The following is a 20,937-nucleotide window of genomic DNA, read 5'->3' as shown; positions in this document are numbered from 1 at the left end:
ATACCACTGGAGGTGCTGAGTCTCGGTGAAGCTGTGCTCAGGCCGATCTACCAGGACATCTCTCAGACTTCGCCAGTTTTCAGCTGTAGCCTAATGTTTGATATAGGCTTCGCCAAGAGGCTTTAGGTATCTCTGGGCTACATCCTGGGAAGGGAAGCAGAAGTTTACTATGCTCTCAGGTCCTCCCCAAAACTACCTTAGATTTCTTCTAGAGGCTTCACCCCAGCTCCATGGAGGCCCTTTTCTCAGGAATTCATATCAATTACTTGTTTTCTTGCTCTTTTTTCCCCATTATCTTCTTCCTCACAACTGTGAGATTTGCCTCTGTTCTAGGTAGGCAGCAGTGGCTGTGCTGAGAGGAAAGAAATGGCTTTTACATTACCCTGTGATCTTTCCAACTCCAGTGTTTACATTATAAACTTTTTGTTCAGACCTTTAGAAATTGAGCGGAGCTTTTGGAACCAAAACAATCATTTGTCTCTAAACATTTTAGCTTTTAATATGATCATTTCTGTTACGAATATTGAGAGCCTATTTTGGTAGTCATGGCCAATAATTTGATTATTTCTTCTTGCTGCATCAAGAAGAGTAATGGGCACAAAGAAGCCCTCGGGGAAGGATGCCTTGGAGGAGCCCGTGTTATCTCAAATGATTGTCTGCAACACTGAGTGAGTCCTTGATCTGGCTCCTAGACCCCTGTCTCTATCCTTGTGATCACTCTCTTGGTTTTGGGATCCATTTCAACTAGCTGCTGGTCCTCTTAGTTCCTTTCCTCTGCCCTTGTTTAGTCTCTGCTTTTTTTTCCGAATTATATTGTATGTGGTTTATTATTTGTTTTAAAATTGACAGATAACATTGTACTGTGGAATAGTTAAATCTAGCTAATTAACAAATGCATTACCTCACATAGTAATTATTTTTGTGGTAAGATCACATAACATCTACTCTCTCTATATTTTTCAAGAATGCAATATATTGTCATTAACTATAGTCACCATGCTGTACAATAGACCTCTTGAAGTTTCTTCCTCCTATCTAACGGTAATTATGTATCCTTTGACTGACATCTTCCCACATTCCGCTTTCTCCAACCACCCAAGCTGGTAACTACTTTACTACTCTCTACTTCTATAAGAGCAACTTTTTAAAATTCCATGTATGAGTGAGATCATGCAGTATTTGTCTTTCTGTACCTGGCTTATTTCACTTAATATAACATCCTCCAGGTTCATCCATGTTGTGCAAATGGCAGGATTTCATTCTCTTGTATGGATGAATAGTATTTCATTGTGTATATATACACCACATTTTCCTTATCCCTTCATTTCATGGGTACTTAGATTGTTTCCATATCTTGGCTATTGTGAATAGTGCTGTGAAAAGTGTGAAAATGCAAATAACTCTTTGACTTAACTGATTTTTTTTTTCATTTGGTTATGTAAACAGATGACCTGCTGATTACAATTCCTTTACATATATACTCAGTAGTGGAATTGCTCGATCATATGATTGTTATATTTTTAATTTTTTTGAGGAACCTACATATTGTTTTTCACAATTGCTGTACTAATTTACATTCTCACCAACAGTGTATAAGGATTCCCTTTCCTCCACATCGTCACCAGCACTTGCTAATTTTTGTCTTTTTATTAATGGCCATTCTAACTGGGTGAGGTGATATCTCATTGTAGTTTTGATTTACACTTCCCTGGTGATTAGGTTTATATTTGCCTGGTGATTAGTAATGCAGAGTATTTTTTAGCAGCACCCCAGTGCTGCGCTGGTCTCTGGGACATGTGCTTTGGATGCAACCCAGCACTGCATCAGCCTGCCTTAGGGCTCCCCCTAGTGCTGCAACGGCTATAGCGGTAACCAGTGTGGGAACTTTGCCTATCAAGTAGCCCTGAATCTCTGGACAGGCTTACTGCTGAAGGAAGTACTTGAACAACATCCCTTACTGCCTTTTGAAATGGGGTTCTGCCTAAGTTCCCTCACCACAAATCCCCCCAAGGATCACAGTCCTAGAATCTACCCTCTTTGGATGGGTCATCATTTTGATTGCAAAGCTGTCTACTTTCCAAACTTTTGCCTACTCTCTCTTCTGGGAGCCTCCTGATAGAGTTCTCTATATGTCTCCTGTTGCAGTTGCTGGATCTTTCCAGATCACCACACCACATCACCCAGCCACTCTGCCCAATGGGAGGGCAGACAGTGTTCCAGTGTGGGAGGAAGGGGTGTAAGATGCAGGTATTATGTGAGGAGGGCACCAAAGAGAGTTACTGCGAGAAAGTCCTCATGGTCAAAAGGTGGATTACCAAGAATAAAGCATCATAATGTCCAGTTGAGTCCAAGTTAGCTTAAAAGGTCTAGTCTTTGATTCTTTATGGATTATTGTTTTGATGTATGTCTTAGTTTGTTTATGCTGCTATAACATAATACCTCAGGCTGGGTAATTTATAAAGAACAGAAGTATATTTCTCACAGTTCTGGAGGCTGGGAAGTCCAAGATCAAGACGCTGACAGGTTCAGTGTCTGGGGAAGATATTTCTGCTTCCAAGGTGGCACACTGAATCCTGCTTCCTCCAGAGGGAATAAACAACATGGCAGAGCAACAGAAGACAGAGAACCCACTCTCTGAAGCCCTCTTAAAAGGGCCTTAATCCTATCCATGAGAGCTTTCCCCTTATAATTTAAACATCTTCAAAACGCCCCACCTCATGATACTATTACATTGGCAATTAAGTTTGAACATATGAATTTTAGAAGAAATGTTCAGACCATAGTGAAGTATTTCTGTAGTTAGTGGCTCATTTTTAGGACATTATCCTTTTCCTTCCCATTTAATCTCCTACTCCGAAATATTCTTCATGCCTAACTCTGAATATTTAGTCATTATAGGGATCTTAATATCAGGAGGTAACTACGGTCGTGGTTTTTTTGTGCCATGAGAAGCTTGATCTTTTTCTCTGGCCCTGTGTAAATGGCTGGGGATTTAAAAAGCCATTTTCTCTGACCAGTTGTTTATGCTTGTTCTCCTATTTGCCATTCAGTAAGTAAATGGCCTTTAACACAGGCGTTTTGATTTTCAAACCATAATTAGGAAAGAACGCACTTCATGTGGGGGCTGAAGATTACAGGGAAATTGTGCCATCTTCTTCCTTAGTACAGCAATATGTTGCTAAACCAGCAAGATCAACTAGTTGCAATTTCTCTAAACCAACATTATTTTCTTTTCAGAATCTTACCTAAAAGTGAGATTCACCAAGAAAGTTTTGTGTTTTTGAGCAAGTCTAGGTTTTAATTTTTTTTGACTCATCTGCTTCATTAATTGAAAACAAGACAAAACAAACGTGGAGTAGAAGCTTTAAGCAAGTGTGTTCTAACATGCAAAGACTATGGAACCCACCTGAGTCCCACTTGGATCATTTCAAATGGCTCTATATTTTTTGTGTTCCCAATTAAACTTCCTAGAATGTTCTCGCAAGAAACTCACATTGATAAACTTTTTGAGTAATCCAGGAACTCTTAGAACCTGATAAAGTAAAGGAATTTGGCAGGAACGTTTCAGACATGAGGAAGATTTCTCTGCAGGGTATGTTTGTCTATTAATTGGATAATTGGATAGTATCCCTGTCCTAACTATGAAGAAGTTGGTCTCCGACTTGGAGAAAGACTGAAGAGTGGCCATTACTCACTGATGATTTTGGTGGGAGGAAAGTAACAGCTTGTGGACTGTTAATTTTGTCATCATAACAAACTAGATACCCTGAAAAAACCTCGCAATACAAAACACCTAGAAATGATGAGTCAAATATAATATGTAGTCTCTAAAATATTGAGCTCAAAGGAAACAGAAGAAACTCTCATACACCAGAAGTGGTGAGGTGATGCTTACACTAGTCCCCAGTCCTGCTTGAGGGATCCTATTTGAGGGTTTTTGGGGATCTTGGCAATCAAGAGGTTTGGGTTTCTGACAAGCTGGTACAATAGGGAAGGCCCTAGCCTGTGCAAGGTGGGGAGGTAGAATCAAGGCTCTGCATAAATGGCTACGGCCCTCAAAAGGCTATGCCACCAGAAAAAAGATGCTCAGGCAAAGGGGAATGACAAGCAAAGTTGTCTGCTTCCCCTGGCCTCTGGGTAGAAAAGAATTCAGATTCTGCCCATACATGGCTTTGAGGTTTAATTTATACAATCTGAGTCGTCAGAAACTCCAAGTCAAGATATTAACATGAAATTGTTCCAGTTTGATAGCACGTCCACCATCTGGCAGAACAATGAAAAAAAAAAAATCCTTTCCTGGCAGCCATGCAAGCTCACCAAGGGCTCCCTGCCATGCTCTCTCCCAAGATTCTCCATAAAATTAGTTGGTTGCTTCTTGCCCTGAGGCAGCCTAGTGAAGGCTGGGGTTTGGTGATCTCATGTTGTCGATGGGGAAAAAGGGAGTGATGGGGTGCATGAGGGCTTCTTAAGCCATAGTTCAAACATAGCGAGTGCGCCCTCTTCCTCTAAAAGGGCCAGATCCCTGGCCTCATCCTCTTCACAAAGAACTCCCTTGGGATCCCCAGGGGATCCAGGTTAGGGCAGAGCCCTAGGGCTCAGAGTGGGGAATCAGTAACTAACCTGGGCCCTAGCACTGTAAAAGTGACAGTTTGATCTCCCCACTGTCCTTCTTCCCCTGCCCACTAGGGACAAGGCTTCCAGAATGAGGGGACCACTGGGAAATTCTGCCTCTTGTTCAGATTAAGTTCTTCCTGCTGCAAGGCTCCAAGCCTCATTCTTCATTCCCAGATTTAGAATGGGGTGGAGGGCAGTTAATTTACAAAAAAATTACATAATATAATTATATGTAATATATATTATCAAAATAGCTCTCATAGCATAAATCTTATAGATAAACCTCACCAACATGAGCTTACAAACCAAAATTATGAACACATGAAAAAATAAGCTACTAAGAGTAAGAAATTAAAACAAATAAGAAGCAGATGTGGCTGGGCGCAGTGGCTGATGCCTGTGATCCTAGCACTTTGGGAGGCTGAGGTGGATGGGTCACTTGAGGTTAGGAGTTCAAGACCAGCCTGGCCAACATGATGAAACCCTGTCTCTACTAAAAAAGGAAAAATTAGCGAGACATGGTGGTACACGCCTGTAGCCCCAGCTACTTGGGAGGCTGAGGCAAGAGAATCACTTGAACCTAGGAGATGGAAGTTGTAGTGAGCCAAGAAGATACCATTGCACTCCAGCCTACATGACAGAGAGAGATTCCATCTCGAAAAAAAAAAAAAAAAAAGAGAAGCAGCAATGTGATTAGTGTTCCCCAAAAGTTCAGAAAATGAACATATTAAATGCAAGATATTTTAAGTAATAAAACAGTAAAATATGGATTAAACAGTAAGAGAAAGGAATAAGATACTATCAAAAGTACCCAGAATATTACAAACAGGAATCAAGTAAAAATTCTAGAAATGGAAATATAACCACTGAAATGAAACCTCAGTGTATGGGACAAACAGCAGGGCACAGCTGGAGAAGGAATGAATGAATTGGGTGACAAATCTAAGGAGATTCTGTAGAATGTAGTACAAAGAGATGAAAAGGTGAAAATATGAAAGACAGGATAAAACATATGGAAGGTAAGATGTGTAGAAGTTATTTCATTCAATTCCTAGGTATTTTACCAAAAAGAACTGGAAATGTGTCACAAAGGAATTTGTACAATAATGTTTATGGTCATCTTACTAGCAATAGCCAAATACCAGAAACAATTAAAATGTCTATCTGCTGGAGAATGGATAAAGAAATTTTGGTATATTCATACAATGGAATTGTACTCAGCAGTAAAAAAGAATAAATTACTAAAATACATAGCCACATGGATGAATCTCAAAAATGTTAAGTGGAGAGAAAGAAGCCAAACACACAAAAAATACATACTATATAATCCCATTTATGTGAAGTATTTTTATTTTTTTAATTTTGAGATGGAGTTTCGCTTTGGCCAGGGTGGTCTCAAATTCCTGACCTCAGGTGATCCACCTGCCTCAGCCTCTAAAGTGCTGGGATTACAGACATGAGCCACCGTGCCCAGCTTCATTCATGTGAACTTACAGAATAGGTCAGTCTAATCTATGTTGATTGCCTCTGGGGAAGGGCATGAGGAACTTTCTGGGATGAGCATAATATTCTATATTTTGTTTTGGGTATTGATATCTTTGGCTTATACAGTTGTCAAAACTCATGAACTGAACATATGTAATACGAAAATAATATTGTATGTAATACGAAAATTACATTGTATGTAAACTATACCTTCCACAAAAATTAAAAAGTGAAAAGTAAAACAAAGAATAGAAACTTGGCCGGCTCAGTGGCTCACACCTGTAATCCCAGCACTTTGGGAGGCCAAGGTGGGTGGATCGTTTGAGCCTAGGAGTTTGAGACTAGCTTGGGCAACATGGAGAAACCCCATCTCTACTAAAAATACAAAAATTAGTCATGTGGGCCGGGCACGCTGGCTCACGCCTGTAATCTCAGCACTTTGGGAGGTCGAGGCGGGTGGATCACGAGGTCAGGAGATGGGGACCATCCTGGCTAACACGGTGAAACCCCGTCTCTACTAAAAATGCAAAAAATTAGCCGGGCGTGGTGGCGGGCAACTGTAGTCCCAGCTACTCAGAAGGCTGAGGCAGGAGAATGGCGTGAACCCGGGAGGCGGAGCTTCCAGTGAGCCAAGATCTTGCCACTACACTCCAGCCTGGGCGACAGAGCGAGACTCTGTCTCAAAAAAAAAAAAAAAAGAAAAATTAGTCATGTGTGGTGTCATGTGTGCCTGTATTTCCAGCCACTCAGTGGCTGAGGCAGGAGAATCACCTGAGCCTTGGGAGGTTGAGGTTGCAGGGAGTCGTGATCGTGCCACTGCACTCCAGCCTGGGTGACAGAGTGTGACCCTGCCTCAAAAAAAAAATAAATAAATAAATAAATAAAAATAAAAAAGAGAAAAAGAAAAAAAAAAAAAAAAAAGGAAGAGAAACCAACTAAGGGAGACATGCCTGGAAAATGTAAAGAGCTCCGTAGAAATTGATGTGAAAAAAGAAACAAAAGAAGAATGTGCTCTCTCTCTCTGTATATATACACAAGAATTTCAAAGGAAAGAAAATTTGTAGACCCAATAAATACACGGAAAGGGGAAAGTAGCAGTAATCAGAGGAATACAGACTAAAACACCACCACTTTGGCACCTATCAGATATATAAAAAATTAAGTCTGAGCCGAGTCCAAAATGCTGACAACGATGTAAGCAATGGGCATTTTGATACACTGCAAGTGAGAGTTTAAATTGATACAATCATTTTAGGGAATAACCTGGCAAATATTTGGTAAAGATAAATTATGATCTAGCAATTCAACTCTCGAGTATACCCTAAGTCAGCAGTTCTTAAACTCTTTGGTCCCAGGAGCCTTTTAAACTTTAAAGCATTTTTGAGGATAACAAAGAGCTTTTGGCTATGTGAGTTGTTTCTATTGATATTTACCATATTAGAAAATAAAATTGAGAAATTAAAAATACATTCATTAAGTCTTTAAAAGGCAGTAAGAAATTGATTACATATTAACATGAATGACATATTTTTATAAACTAATTATATTTTCCAAAACAAAAATTTTAGTGAGAATAGTGCCATTATGTTACATTTCGGTAATTATGCTTGGCTTAATACAAGATAGTTGGATTCTGTTTCCACATTCAGTCTATTGTGGTATACTGTTTTGATTGAAGTCCATAAAGAAAATAAAGATACATACAAATATAGATTTGGAAAAGGGAAGAGAATTTTAATGACCTTTTCAGATAGTTGTGGCAATTCTTCTTTGATACTTTACCCAAAACTAACAAGTGGTAGTTTCTTAAAAGCTTATTTGAACCCATATCAATGAGTTTTTCATACTCTGTTAAATTAAAATGCATAGTTTATATTATACTGTGAGTGGATTTTTTACCCATGCATAATTTTGTAACATTTTGCATTGGTCATTTGGAAATTATTGGTTTACTGAATTACATAGATTCTCAAAATGTTGATATAGTTACATTATACAATGTCAAAAATCACCACCCATATCATCAGAGAAATCATGAAATACTGAGAAGCTGTAAAGTATAAAAATCCAGGGTTGGATTCAAGTTTTCAAAATTTCTAATTTGTTTTGAAAGCTCAAATTTTATCATCAGCAACAATACAGTCAGCTTTCTTTGGAGTAGCAGGCTCACATCATTCACTTTTGAGAAAATGTCTGCCAAACCCCAAGAGTTTAATAATCACAGTCTCAGTCATCCTCTTAAAAATAATGTTTAGCGAAAAAAGTAGTAGTTCATCTTACAACTCAAACAATCACACAAACGCTTTTTCTTGAGATGACCATTGTACTTTGGCATGTAACAGAGTACTTTGTGCTTACTTCTTACTTTAATATACAAAATATTAAATAGATGACTATGTAACAGTTGAAATTTAGTAAAATTAATATTCTTCAGTGATTTTTTAAAACCACCAGTGCATGATGGTGAAGAATACAATAATTACTAGTATTGCTGGATGCTGCTGCCTTGATTCCTGCTAAGATGCCAGCAGTTTACCTAATATTCCTTTTGCACCATCAGTGCAAATGTTAACACAGTGAAAAAGATAAATGGTATCATTTTCTTCTTATGAAAATGGTTTTGACCTCATGAATTGCTTGAAAGAGTCTTGGGCCTATCAGGGGTCTGTGGACCATACTTTGAGAATTTTTGGCCAAAGAACCTTTTGACTTTGCACACAAAGAACCAGTATTTCCATAGCAACAATTTTTTTTTTTTTTTTTGCCATTGTAAAGATTAGAAAAAATCATCCCGTAGAAAGTGGATAAAAAATTGAATATTTGAACCTGAATCCAAAAGCCTAAAAACAATGGAATGATACAAAGGAATTATATACAGCACAGAAAGTCAATTAGACATAGATGCAAACATGAGATGTGAAAACAGAGAACGATTCATGCTGTTTGACACTACATGAAGTTTAAATATATGCAAAACATACTATGTATTTTTAAGGCATAAAAATAGGTGGTGTTATAGATATATATTGGAATAATTAACAAATTCAGGATGGTAGTTACCTGTGTGAGATAGGGAAGGAATTACATATGTGGAGGAGATACATAGAGGGCTTCAGATGCACATGTACTGCTTTATTTCATAAGCTGAGGGGTGGTTGTAGGAGGTTTATTGTATTATTTTCTACAACTCTTTCTATTCTGAAGAATTTCATAATAAAGAGCGACCTGTCTATAATCATATTCCTTCAAATACTTGCTTGTGAATTTAAACAGTCATATAGATAAACTATTAGTATTGAAACTTTGGCATGTAGACATAAAGTCAGTGAATAACTTCACAGTAATGATGTAATTCTCCTTAATAACACACACACGCGCGTGCACACACACACACGTGCACACACGCGCACACACAAATTCTGCTTTAAAGGTCTCTTCGTTTTCGTTACGTGCAATGCCTACTAAAACTCACTGTTTAAATGAAATGATGCTCCCAAGGCATCGATTCTCAATTACAGAAAGCATCTCTTAATATCCCCTCTCAGTTGTAGGTCTGAGACTGTTGTGTCCTGCCTCCACAGTGTTCCAGATCATCAATTTAGCCTCTGGATATTTTCAGCATTCTCTGCCGACAGAGCTTTGTGTGCATCTGCTATTTTATTTATTTATTATTTTTGAGACAAAGTCTCGCTCTGTTGCCCAGAGCTGGAGTGAAGTGGCACGATCTCGGCTCACTGCAACCTTTACCTCCTGGGTTCAAGCAGTTCCCCTGCCTCAGCCTCCCGAGTAGTGGGATTACAGGCACCCACCACCACACCTGGCTAATTTTTTTTTTTTTTTTTTTAAGAGACGGAGTCTCGCTCTGTCGCCCAGGCTGGAGTGCAGTGGCGCGATCTCTGCTCACTGCAAGCTCCGCCTCCCGAGTTCACGCCATCCTCCTGCCTCAGCCTCCTGAGTAGCTGGGACTACAGGCGCCCACCACCACGCCCGGCTAATTTTTTTGTGTTTTTAGTAGAGACGGAGTTTCACCGTGTTAGCCAGGATGGTCTCGATCTCCTGACCTCGGGATCCGCCCGCCTCGGCCTCTCAAAGTGCTAGGATTACAGGCGTGAGCCACCGCGCCCGGCCTAATTTTTGTATTTTTAGTAGAGACAGGGTTTTGCCATGTTGGCCAGGCTGGTCTCAAACTCCTGACCTCAGGTGATCCACCCGCTTTGGCCTCCCAAAGATCTGGGATTACAGGCGTGAGCCACGGTGACTGGCCATGCTATTTAGTTTCATATTCAGGAGGCTCTTTACCCTCTTAAACTTTGTATCTGAAGCGGCCATACTTTGTTCTGCTCCTGTCACTAGAACCCAGAAACCTCTGAACTTCCACATATTCCTCCTGAGCCTGTCCTTTCCAGTGGTTTGAAATTTAAAACAAACTGGCTGGACTTCAGCTTAGTTAATGGTGGCAGAGGACAAAATAGACATAATTTTCATAGTGATTTTTTCATTTTGTGGGACATCACATTTTTCACAGGGGCTTTTAGTGAAACAACAGAGACAAAAATGTCACAACCTCCCTAACTTCCTGCTTTTTTGAAACTGATATCTTGCATATAGAAATATATAAATAAATTATAGAGAATCCTGATTCTACTTGGATAAGCCTTGTTTGAAAGTTGAACAGTCTGTCCATTCCTCCACATTAAAATATATTCCTGACTCCATTGTGACTCACCACATGCTGTCTGTTTGGGTCACATGGTTCTGAGCACCCACCCCAATTACTTTTGTTTTTTTCTATATACTAGCATTGTGCTAGTGATTTTCACTGAGGAATGTTATTTTGAAACATTGTAACAATCAGTTTGTTTATAACAATCAGTCTGTTAACCCATTTTTTTTTTAATTCCTTGAGATTAGTTTAATCTTCTGTAGTGCCCTTTGGCCCATTCCCTGGCCCTCCTTACCCCTTCAAACTAGGTGGAAGGCATCCATTGCCTCAGAAAAAGGATGTTGAAAAGAAATTAGAAATAACAGTAAACTGTAGGTTTCAAAAATCTATTCTGAACTACTTTGAGAAAAGTAGGATTAAGTCTCAACGGTCAGGATTAAAAGTTTTTAATTTTTATTTTTAGAGAGGGGGTTCTGTTCTGTCACTCAGGCTAGGGTGCAGTGGTACAGTCATTGCTTACTGCAGCCTCAAACTCCTGGGCTCAAGTGATCCTCCTGCCTCAGCCTCCTGAGTAGCTGGAACTATAGGCGAGTGCCATTGTATCTGGCTAATAGAAGTCAAAATTTCGAGGTTAAAAATTCATAACTCTAGATGGGCATGGTGGCTTACATTTGTAATCCCAGCACTTTGGGAGGCCAAGGTGGGAGGGTTGCTTGAGGCCAGAAGTTTGAGGCTGTAGTTAGTTATAATTGTGCCACCTCACTCCAGCCTGGGCAACAGAGCAACACTGCCTCTAAAAAAAAAAAAGATAAAAAATAAAAAATAAAAAATTCATAACTCTGAAGAACTAGAATATGAATCTTGTGACATAAATAATACATTTGGAAGAATACTTGTTGAGAAGAGAAACTAGAAAAAACAGAATAAATGGAGAATATTCTGAGTTTGACTGGATTTATCCTGAATCAATGAACATTGCTTTTTTTGCTCCCAAGTGAAATGGGATCCAGTACTCAAGCAACAAATTAATTCAAACATAAGGAAATAAAGAAAATTATATTATTTGTATGTTTGAGTTTGTAACTAGGGTTTGCACCCTTACATATCCTTCTGAAACATGCTGTTGCTCTTATGGAGAGATATTGAAGCTGTTGTTACTATATTACCGTGTTCTCTTTGTAAGGCCCTAGAGGAAAAAAATTCTTGGGTCTCAGCGTTGGGAGAGCTTTTCTTCCTCTGGGCAACTGGTTTATTTTTAGCCTGGGGAAACTCCGACTCATGAATTTGATTGAATACCTCTCTTAACTGGCTGCATGAAAGCATGGCATCAACTCTGAATGCTGTCTTTTGCTGGGGATGAGTTTCATCTACTTACCTTATCCCAGTGACTATTCTTCTTCCCACTTTGTTTTCCTTTTGCCTTTATATCTTTACTTACTCTCAATCTGGTTGGACTTCCTGGGAAGCAGACTCTGAGGCAGTGTTTAAGGCGTATGAAGCTTATTAAGTAGCACCTCTGGGACCAACACCTGCAGAAGGGAGTGGAGAGGAATCAGTAAGGGGCAGGTGGAGAAACTGAGCTTCAATGTGGCCCCAACAATAGTCTCAACTGACCATGTGGAGAGCTCTGCAGGTAGAATGGTCCCTCAGGGTTCTCTCAACTTGGGCCTGAATGGCCAGGTCTTTACACTCTCCCATCAACCGTTCACTAGATGTCAGCTGCCCCAGGCATAACCTTGGCCAGGAGGCAGTCCTTGAGGGGAATGACAGCTGAAGGCTGTCTGCCAACAGCAGTCCCAGCAGCTGGGGCACCGGATCCTTCTCTGAGGGATGTTGGTGATGCATCAGTGCCCACCATACTTACTTTTAAAAATCTAGTATATATTTCTAAAAGAATTTGGAACAAAAACACCGATAAAGTAAGTGATTAAAGTTAAATGACTCTTGTTCTCATCCTTGCCCATTTATGTTGTCTCATGTTAAGTGTGATCCTGAGTCTTGACATACATCATTTCTCTTTTTGACTGTGAGAGTGTGAAAGGCGAGGTCTAAAATATAAGAAAATTATATTCCTCCTTCAACATCCAGCATATTATCAACTCTTCTATGGAGGTTTAGTTGACTCCCTAGGCAGAGCCAGCAGCCCCCTCCTCTGTCTCCATCATGCCCCAACATCACAGTGTTGTGATCTCTACACATCTGCTTCTCTCATGGACAAGACTTCCCTCAAACCTGACCCCCTTTGAATGCTCCCTTTATCATGAATGGCGCCACGGTTAATCCATGGGTGCCGGGATTCTGGAGACAGTTCCCATCAATCACTAAGTCCTGCAATTTGCATTTCTAAAATCTCTCTCTAACCCTCTATTTCTCTCCATTTCCAGTGCTACTACTTTCTTTCAAGCTTTCAAGCTTTCGTTATACCTCTCGCCTGGACTATTGTAATAGCCTTCTATTTTTCTCTCAGTTTCTATTATTGCTTTCTCAGCAAACCATTTTCTACATAGCAGCTAGAACCATCTTATGGAATTGCAGATCTAATCATACCATCCCTGTTTTAAACCCAACAATAGCTCTCCCACAAACCTGCATGACTTCCCCGTCTCCCAGCCTCACCACCCTCATCCACCACACTAGCCTGTTTTGGTTCCTCTAATGTGCTGCATGTCTTTTCTCTCCAAGGTCTTCTCACATTCAGTTCTTTCTGGTGTGCTTTTCTTCTACCTCTCCCTTTGACTAGTAACTTCCTGTTCATCTTTCAGATCTCAGGCATAAGTCTCTTTGTCCAGGAAGCTGTCCCTAACTTCCTAACCAGATCTAGACCTCTCCTTTCACAATCTCATATCAGTTGTGCTTCTTTGCAGTATAGGTCTCATGGCAATTTCACAATTAAGATAATACTTTTACATTTTTCTCTTCTACTAGGATATGTATCCCACAAAGTTTGAGACATCTTGGTCACCTCAGCATTTCTAATGCCCAGCACAGGTCTTGCACGTAGGAGATGCTTTATCTATGGATTTACTTATTAAATAAAATACACTTATCGTGTTGGTCCATTTGGGCTGCAATAACAAACTGTCTTAGACTGGGTAACTTATAAACAACAGAAATTTATTTCTCACAGTTCTGGAGGCTGAGAAGTCCAACATCAGGGTGCTGGTAGATTTGCTGTCTGGTGAAGGCTTGTTCCTCAGAGCTGGTGCCTTCTAGCTGTGTCTTCACATTGGGAAGGGCAAACAAGCTCCTCTTGGCCTCTTTTATAAGGGCACTAATCCCATTCATGAGGGCAGAGCCCTCATTATCTAATCACCTCCTGGAGGCCCCACTTCTTAATACCACCACGTTGGTATTAACATATAGTACTACCTAATGGTTTTAACATATGCATTTGGGAAGCAGGGGCACAAACATTCAGATCCTAACATTTACTTACTGAGTTTGTTAAAGACATGGACAATTTATTTATCATTTTTGAGTCCCCATGCCCTAGTATATGTTGGATACTCAATAAATGGTCTCTCCTTTCCTTCCTTCCTCCCTCCCTTCCTTCTTTCCTTCCTTCCTCTTTCTCTCCTTCCTTCCTTAATTCCTTCCTTCTCTTCCTTCTCTCTTTCTTTCTTTCTTTCTTTCTTTCTTTCTTTCTTTCTTTCTTTCTTTCTTTCTTTCTTTCTTTCTTTCTTTCTTTCTTTCTTTCTTTCTTTCTTTCTTTCTTTCTTTCTTTCTTTCTTTCTTTCTTTCTTTCTTTCTTTCTTTCTTTCTTTTCTTTTATTTTCTTTCTCTTTCCTTTCTTTCCCTTCCTTCTCTCCCCCCTTCCTTCTTTTCTTCTTTCTCTTTCATGTTGCCCAGGCTAGATTCTGGTCAGTTATTCTGGGCACAATCATACTGCCTCATGAATCCTGGGCTGAGTGGTCTTGGCCTCCTGAGGTGGCCCTGGGACTGGGCATGTGCCACCATGCCTATTAATGGTTGAATGAATGTTTGAATCAAACTATGTAAAAGGTTGTCTTGGGGAAGAGGGAGCAGACATTATATCTGGCTGCAGGAGAGAGAACCTGGACTGCAGGTTAGAAATGATAGAAAGGCAGAATTTTTCAGAAAATAATTATATGGTATGAATAGCCTAATGGGAATTATATTTGAACATTTCTATTTTTTGGAGTTCTGTACGATCAGATGATTATAAATAATTTTTATAATTTTAGTAGTTTTTGGTATTTTCTGCAATAAATGTTTTCATAAACAGAACAAAATTATTTTAAAAAGATGAGAACTGATGATAAAGTAATGAGCTCTCTGTCCCTAGAAGGGTTTGAGCAGTTGGGAATGCAACCTGCCAATGATGACAAACAAGGGACTTCTCCATGGGGCAGGGAGATTGGGCCTGGCAAGTGCTAAGATTCTTCCAACTCCAATAGCCTGTGATACTGTTAACTGAATGATAAATGCCAAATCTCCTTGCTTACAAGGACTTGGCCTAGTTTATTTAGCTGCCACACATTCTGCTAGTGGCTTCGTTACATTGGAACCTTACTGTGACACTATTGGCTGCTGTGGAATTTGATTTATATTTACCTGAGGGTGGTATAACCTCAGGATTTCAGGAGATGACAGTATTATAGTGATACCAAAAACATGAATATATAGATGAGAGTTGTTTATGTGGAAAATTATACGATATCCCTCCATGAAGAGTTTGGGAGAGTCCTGATGAAAATGTTCTCAAATCAACACATACTGTTAGTATTATGGTTCATTTTCCAAAACAGACATTTCCAAACTGTGGTTTTGGCTAAATTTTAAAAATGGACCTTCTTCTGATTTTTGTGTTTATGAGCTACTCTGGCAAACAGAATCATTGTTTCTCTCTCTTAAGAGAAATGACATTTAGACTATTTCCTCATATAGCGATAGCTCTGAATTAAGAGGGAACAGAACACTCCCAAAGGAAATCTGGTGCATAGAAGTGGATCTCCATTAAGAATAATGGAACACGCATAAAAGTTTCTTCTGATTACATGAAATGCTGGCAGAGAGAGAGAGAGAGAGAGAGAGAGAGAGAGAGAGAGGATATAAATAGAATATAAGATAATGAAGTAATAGGATTGATTTCTACAAAGCACATGTGAAAACAATAGTTCTGTTGTCATAATACCTGTGTAATAGTAAATGTGTATATATATGTGTGTGTGTGTTATGGATATTCTACTAATGTTAGTGAAATGGTAGTTAAAAAATAAAACAAGGCAAAAAATAATTATAGAATAATTCACAAAAGGAAAAAGTAGAATTTACTATTATTAGCACCCACTCCCCCTTAATTTCCAGTTTGGTCTCATGGAGCGCTGTTATTCCTAGGCATGAATGAGTCTACCATGTGTTTGAGTACTTTACGTTTTTACACTATTTGAAAATTTTATAGCTTTTCTAGATTCTCAGTACCAAAATGAATTCTAATCCTTTTATTGCTTGAAAGACAGAGAAAATGCATTTTTAAATTTGATGTAAGATTTTCAAAGATTTGTCCATAAAGTCACAAATAAGCTATGTAAACACAATGCATCTGATTATCATTTTATAGAAAGTTTCAAGATTTCCAGCCCCCATGCTCTCAGAAAAGTTTTCTTTGAAGTAGACAAATTCAATAGTACTGGGGTGCGGGGCAAGGGACTTGAGAAGAAAGTTCTTATGGAATGTGCTCTGACAAGGCTGGGGTTCTCATGGCGGGACCCAGGAGCTAAGGTTATCGTCAGAGCTGGTTGCCTCTTGTGCTGAGCACATGGCTATAGGGCCTTGCATAACCAGGGAATAGAAGGACATCTAAGAGGAGGTGAATCTGTTTCATCAAAACACATTTAACAGAAACCCCCTGCACTTCACTTAGGCAAGTACCTGTAAAAATCAAGCCATAAGGGTTGTCTTGCTCTTCTGAAGTTCATGCAGCTCCCTGCCCACTCCACTCACTCTGCTCTGTGCCTCCCTCTGCTCTTCTCTGCTTCTCCAACTTCCAACTTGACTCTAGGCCTTGCCTTTCTATTCCTGTCTTTGGTATGGTTGACTTTGAAGATCTCTTCTGGAAATGCTCCTCCTGCTTGATCTGGAATTCCGCCTCAGACATCATTCTAATTTCACCTCTAGGGTCCCCAATCTGTGACAGTGGGTAAAAGACATATATTTTTATGGTTTTGGGTTATATATTTACTTCTTTAATCCATCTTGGGTTAACTGTTGTATACGGTGTAAGGAAGGGGTGCAGTTTCAATTTTCTGCATATGGCCAGCCAGTTATCCCAGCACCATTTATTATATAGGGAATCCTTTGTCCATTGCTTGTTTTTGTCAGGTTAGTTGAAGATCGGATAGTTGTAGGTGTGTGGTCTTATTTCTGGGTTCTCTATTCTGCTCTGTTGGTCTATGTGTCTGTTTTTGTACAACTACCATGCTGTTTTGGTTACTGCATCCCTGTAGTATAGTTTGAAGTCAGGTAGCGTGATGCTGCCAGCTTTGTTCTTTTTGCTTAGCATTGCCTTGGCTATTTAATATCTTTTTTGGTTGCATATGAATTTTAAAATAGTTTTCTTTAGTTTCAAGAAGAATGTCAGTGGTAGTTTAATAGGAATAGCATTGAATCTATAAATTGCTTTGGGCAGTATGGCCATTTTCATGATATTTATTCTTTGCATCCATGAGCATGGAATGTTTTTCCATTTGTTTGTGTCATTTCTGATTTCTTTGAACACTGGTTTGTAGCTCTCCTTGTAGAGATCTTATACCTTCCTAGCTAGCTGTATTCTTAGGTATTTTATTCTTTTTGTGGCATTTGTGAACGGGAGTTTGTTCCTGATTTGGTTCTTGGCTTGACTGTTGAATGCTAGTAATTTTTGCACATTGATTTTGTATCCTGATACTTTGCTGAAGCTGTTTATCAGCTTAAGAATCTTTGGGGCTGAGACTATGGGCTTTTCTAGGCACTATCATTTAGGACATAGGCACAGGTAAAGATTTCATGATGAAGATGCCAAAAGCAATTGCAACAAAAGCAAAAATTGACAAATGGGATCTAATTATACTAAAGAGCTTCTGCACGGAAGAAGAAACTATCAACAGAGTAAACAGACAACCTACTGAATAGGAGAAAAATTTTGCAAACTGTGTACCCAACGAAGGTCTAATATCCAGCGTCTATAAGGAACTTAAACAAATTTACAAGCAAAAAACAAACAGCCTCATAAAAAAGTGGGTAAAGGACATAAACAGACACTTCTCAAAAGAAGACATACATGTGGCCAACACTCATGAAAAAAAGCTCATCATTGATCATTAGAGAAATGCAAAACAAAACCACAATGAGATACCATCTCACGCCAGTCAGAGTGGCTATCATTAAAAAGTCAAAAAACAACAGATGCTGGTGAGGTTGTGGAGAAAAAGGCACACTTTTACACTGTTGGGGGGAATGTAAATTAGTTCAACCATTGTGGGAGACAGTGCAATGATTCCTCAAAGACCTAGAGGCAGAAATACCATTTGACCTAGCAATCCCATTACTGGGTATATACCCAAAGGAATATAAATCATTCTATTATAAAGATACATGCACATGTATGTTCATTGCAGAACCATTTACAATAGCAAAGTCATAGAATCAATCTAAATGCCCATCAATGATAGACTGGATAAAGAAAATGTGGCTCATGGAATACCATGCAGCCACAAAAAGGAACAAGATCATGTACTTTGCAGGAACAGAAAACCAAATACTGCATGTTCTCTTTTATAAGTGGGAGCTAAATGATAAGAATACATGGACACATAGAGAGGAACAACACACAGTGGGGCCTTTTGGGGAGTCGAGGGTGGAAGGAGGGAGAGGATTAGGAAAAATAGCCAGTGGCTACTAGGCTTAATACCTGGTTGATGAAATAATCTGTACCACAAATCCCCCATGACACAAGTTCACCTGTGTAATGAACCTGTACTTGTACCCCTGAACTTAAAATAAAAGTGAAAAAATAAAAAGACACACCACGTACAACTCTGCCTCCATCTCTGCCATCTTGGCCCATTCTTTACCCAGCTTCCCTTTCAGGAAAGGGGACTTGGACAAAGGAGAGCACTGGTAGGGGGAAACAGAGACACCAGAAACATGGCTTGTTTGTGGACATCAGCCATCCTTAGTCCTGTCAAAAGAGAGGGTAAGCAATTACAGGCAGAGCTGACCTCATACCTTTGAGGATGGGTGCATTGGGGGCATTTTAACCATTATGTTTTAAAGTTTCTTACATTTGCAATATGCTCTACTGTTCACAAAAATATTAACACACAGTTTTGATTACTGTGAAACAAGCCTGTATGGAACTCTTAATACTTCCTTTTACAAACTGCTTTACATTTTCTTCCCCCACACTTAAATATCTCTGAAATTAGTACATGTTTTACAATCGTTATGCACTGGGAATGGCTGTGATGGGGTTTCTGTCATTGCCTATTGATGTGCAAATGCTATCTTAGCTCTTTGTGTTGTCACATCTATTCAGATATGTGGATGGTTGACAGCACATGGGCTAATTGCTGTTTACTATGTCTTAAACAGGTTACAATTTGGTTCGACTTTGAAACAAAAAGTTATCATGTACACAGAAAAGCACAGAAGCAGAGGAGTGGGATGAAATGTGGTATTAGTGAACAAAAGAGCCAACATTGAAGTGACCACAGTTCCATATGGTCTTGCAAAGCAACTGCTGAATGTTTTGCTTAAAAAGGAAGACATCAACATGTAATTATCATCAAGACATGGCATCATAGTTACTTAATGGTACATAGAAACTGGAGTGTCTTTTTCAAGCACTTATTATGTTAAAGGTTCTCTGCTGGTTAAGGTTATAGGTTTTATGCTTTTGCAAGACATGTGTGCCTCACATCAGTTCCACTCTGTGGATAGTATTATCCCCAATCCAGGGATGAAAGATGAATAACTGGCTCAGGTTGGTAATCCAGTTTTGAAAGAGAGAGGGCTTGACTCTTCACGTGCCTAGAGCCTGTGCCCCTTTCCCTACCTTGGTAGACATCTTCTGAATTTTCCAACCTCTTTGTCTTTCAGGAGCATCTTTGGGAAGGATTTGTTCCAAGGGATCTATACTCTGGTGCTATTCTGAAACAAGATGACAGTTTGGTTTTTTTCTTGGTTTCTCTTCTAAAAATTTAGGTTTTGGGAACTGGAAATCCTTATTAGGGCATTTAAACCATGGTCTTTATTTGTCTGCAATGCACTTTGAATTCAGCTCACATATTCTCTCACCTTATCTCACAATTGTTTCCTAAAGTGGGTAATGCTTCCTTAAACATGTAATCTTTATTTATGTCTGAGAAAAAGTCATCACCACAGACAGGTTTGTGAGTGCCTATGGAAATTAGGTGAGTTGAAGATGACCTAGTAAATGCCCCTTGACATCACCAGCTAAGGATTTTCTAGAAAGCTCAGTATTAGAAAAGTATTGAATATTTGTTTTTACCAAACTCCAGGTTCTCAAGAAATAGCTCAATGAGCTTCTCATACATAAACATTTATATTTCCAATGCTATCTGGGAGGGAAAAAGAATAAAAATTAAGATGAAAACCACTTCAATTTCTATCCATGATTATAATTTTATTCGTACCAACATATTTAAAGGTTTAAGCATGTTTAGGAAAGTGGTTTCTTCTTAGATCAGGATCAGAAATGGCAGCCCTCTTGGGAAAGACCGGTCTGTGGTAAACTCACCAGCAACCAGGGTGGAAGTGCCAGAAATATTCGCGGGAAGCTGATGATTCTGAAATTCCTAGTGTGATTCTGAACCCAGGAGAATTTACTTACATTTGGAATTACTGCATCACGGAATGAAACCACAAAGTTCATTATTTATACTTCACACATTCACTTTTTTTAAAGATCTGGCTCAAAGGCACGGAGAGTTATGTTCTAGATTAGAGGTATCCAGTTAATTAAATCACAAGGACTTTGTAGCAAGTAGTAAAAATAATTCTTTCCCCACAAATTGAGCTGAGGGGGCCATTCTCTTCTTTTTTAGGCCAAGCATTCAACATAGCCACTGTTTTACCACAAGCTCTCTGCTATGAAAGGTTTAAGCACACTGTTGGCATTCAAATTGTTAATAGCTAATGCAAAGTCACCTAAT

At 39.3% G+C, this 20,937-nt stretch overlaps 1 protein-coding gene across 1 annotated transcript in view; it reads right to left on the bottom strand.

Moving 5' to 3' along the window:
• Nucleotides 1–14,729: 14,729 nt before the first annotated feature.
• Nucleotides 14,730–20,937, bottom strand: part of VEPH1 (ventricular zone expressed PH domain containing 1) — a 246,439-nt gene continuing 240,231 nt past the window's right edge. The window contains exon 14 of the mRNA XM_009201466.4: nt 14,730–16,910. Coding sequence (XP_009199730.2) covers nt 16,698–16,910 — 213 coding nt within the window. The 3' untranslated portion in view covers nt 14,730–16,697. The remainder of the gene's footprint in view (nt 16,911–20,937) is intronic.

This window comes from Papio anubis, chromosome 2 (genome assembly GCF_008728515.1).
Source record: "Papio anubis isolate 15944 chromosome 2, Panubis1.0, whole genome shotgun sequence".
NCBI classification, from domain to species: Eukaryota; Metazoa; Chordata; class Mammalia; order Primates; family Cercopithecidae; genus Papio; species Papio anubis.
This window is presented reverse-complemented; position numbering and strand designations above follow the sequence as displayed.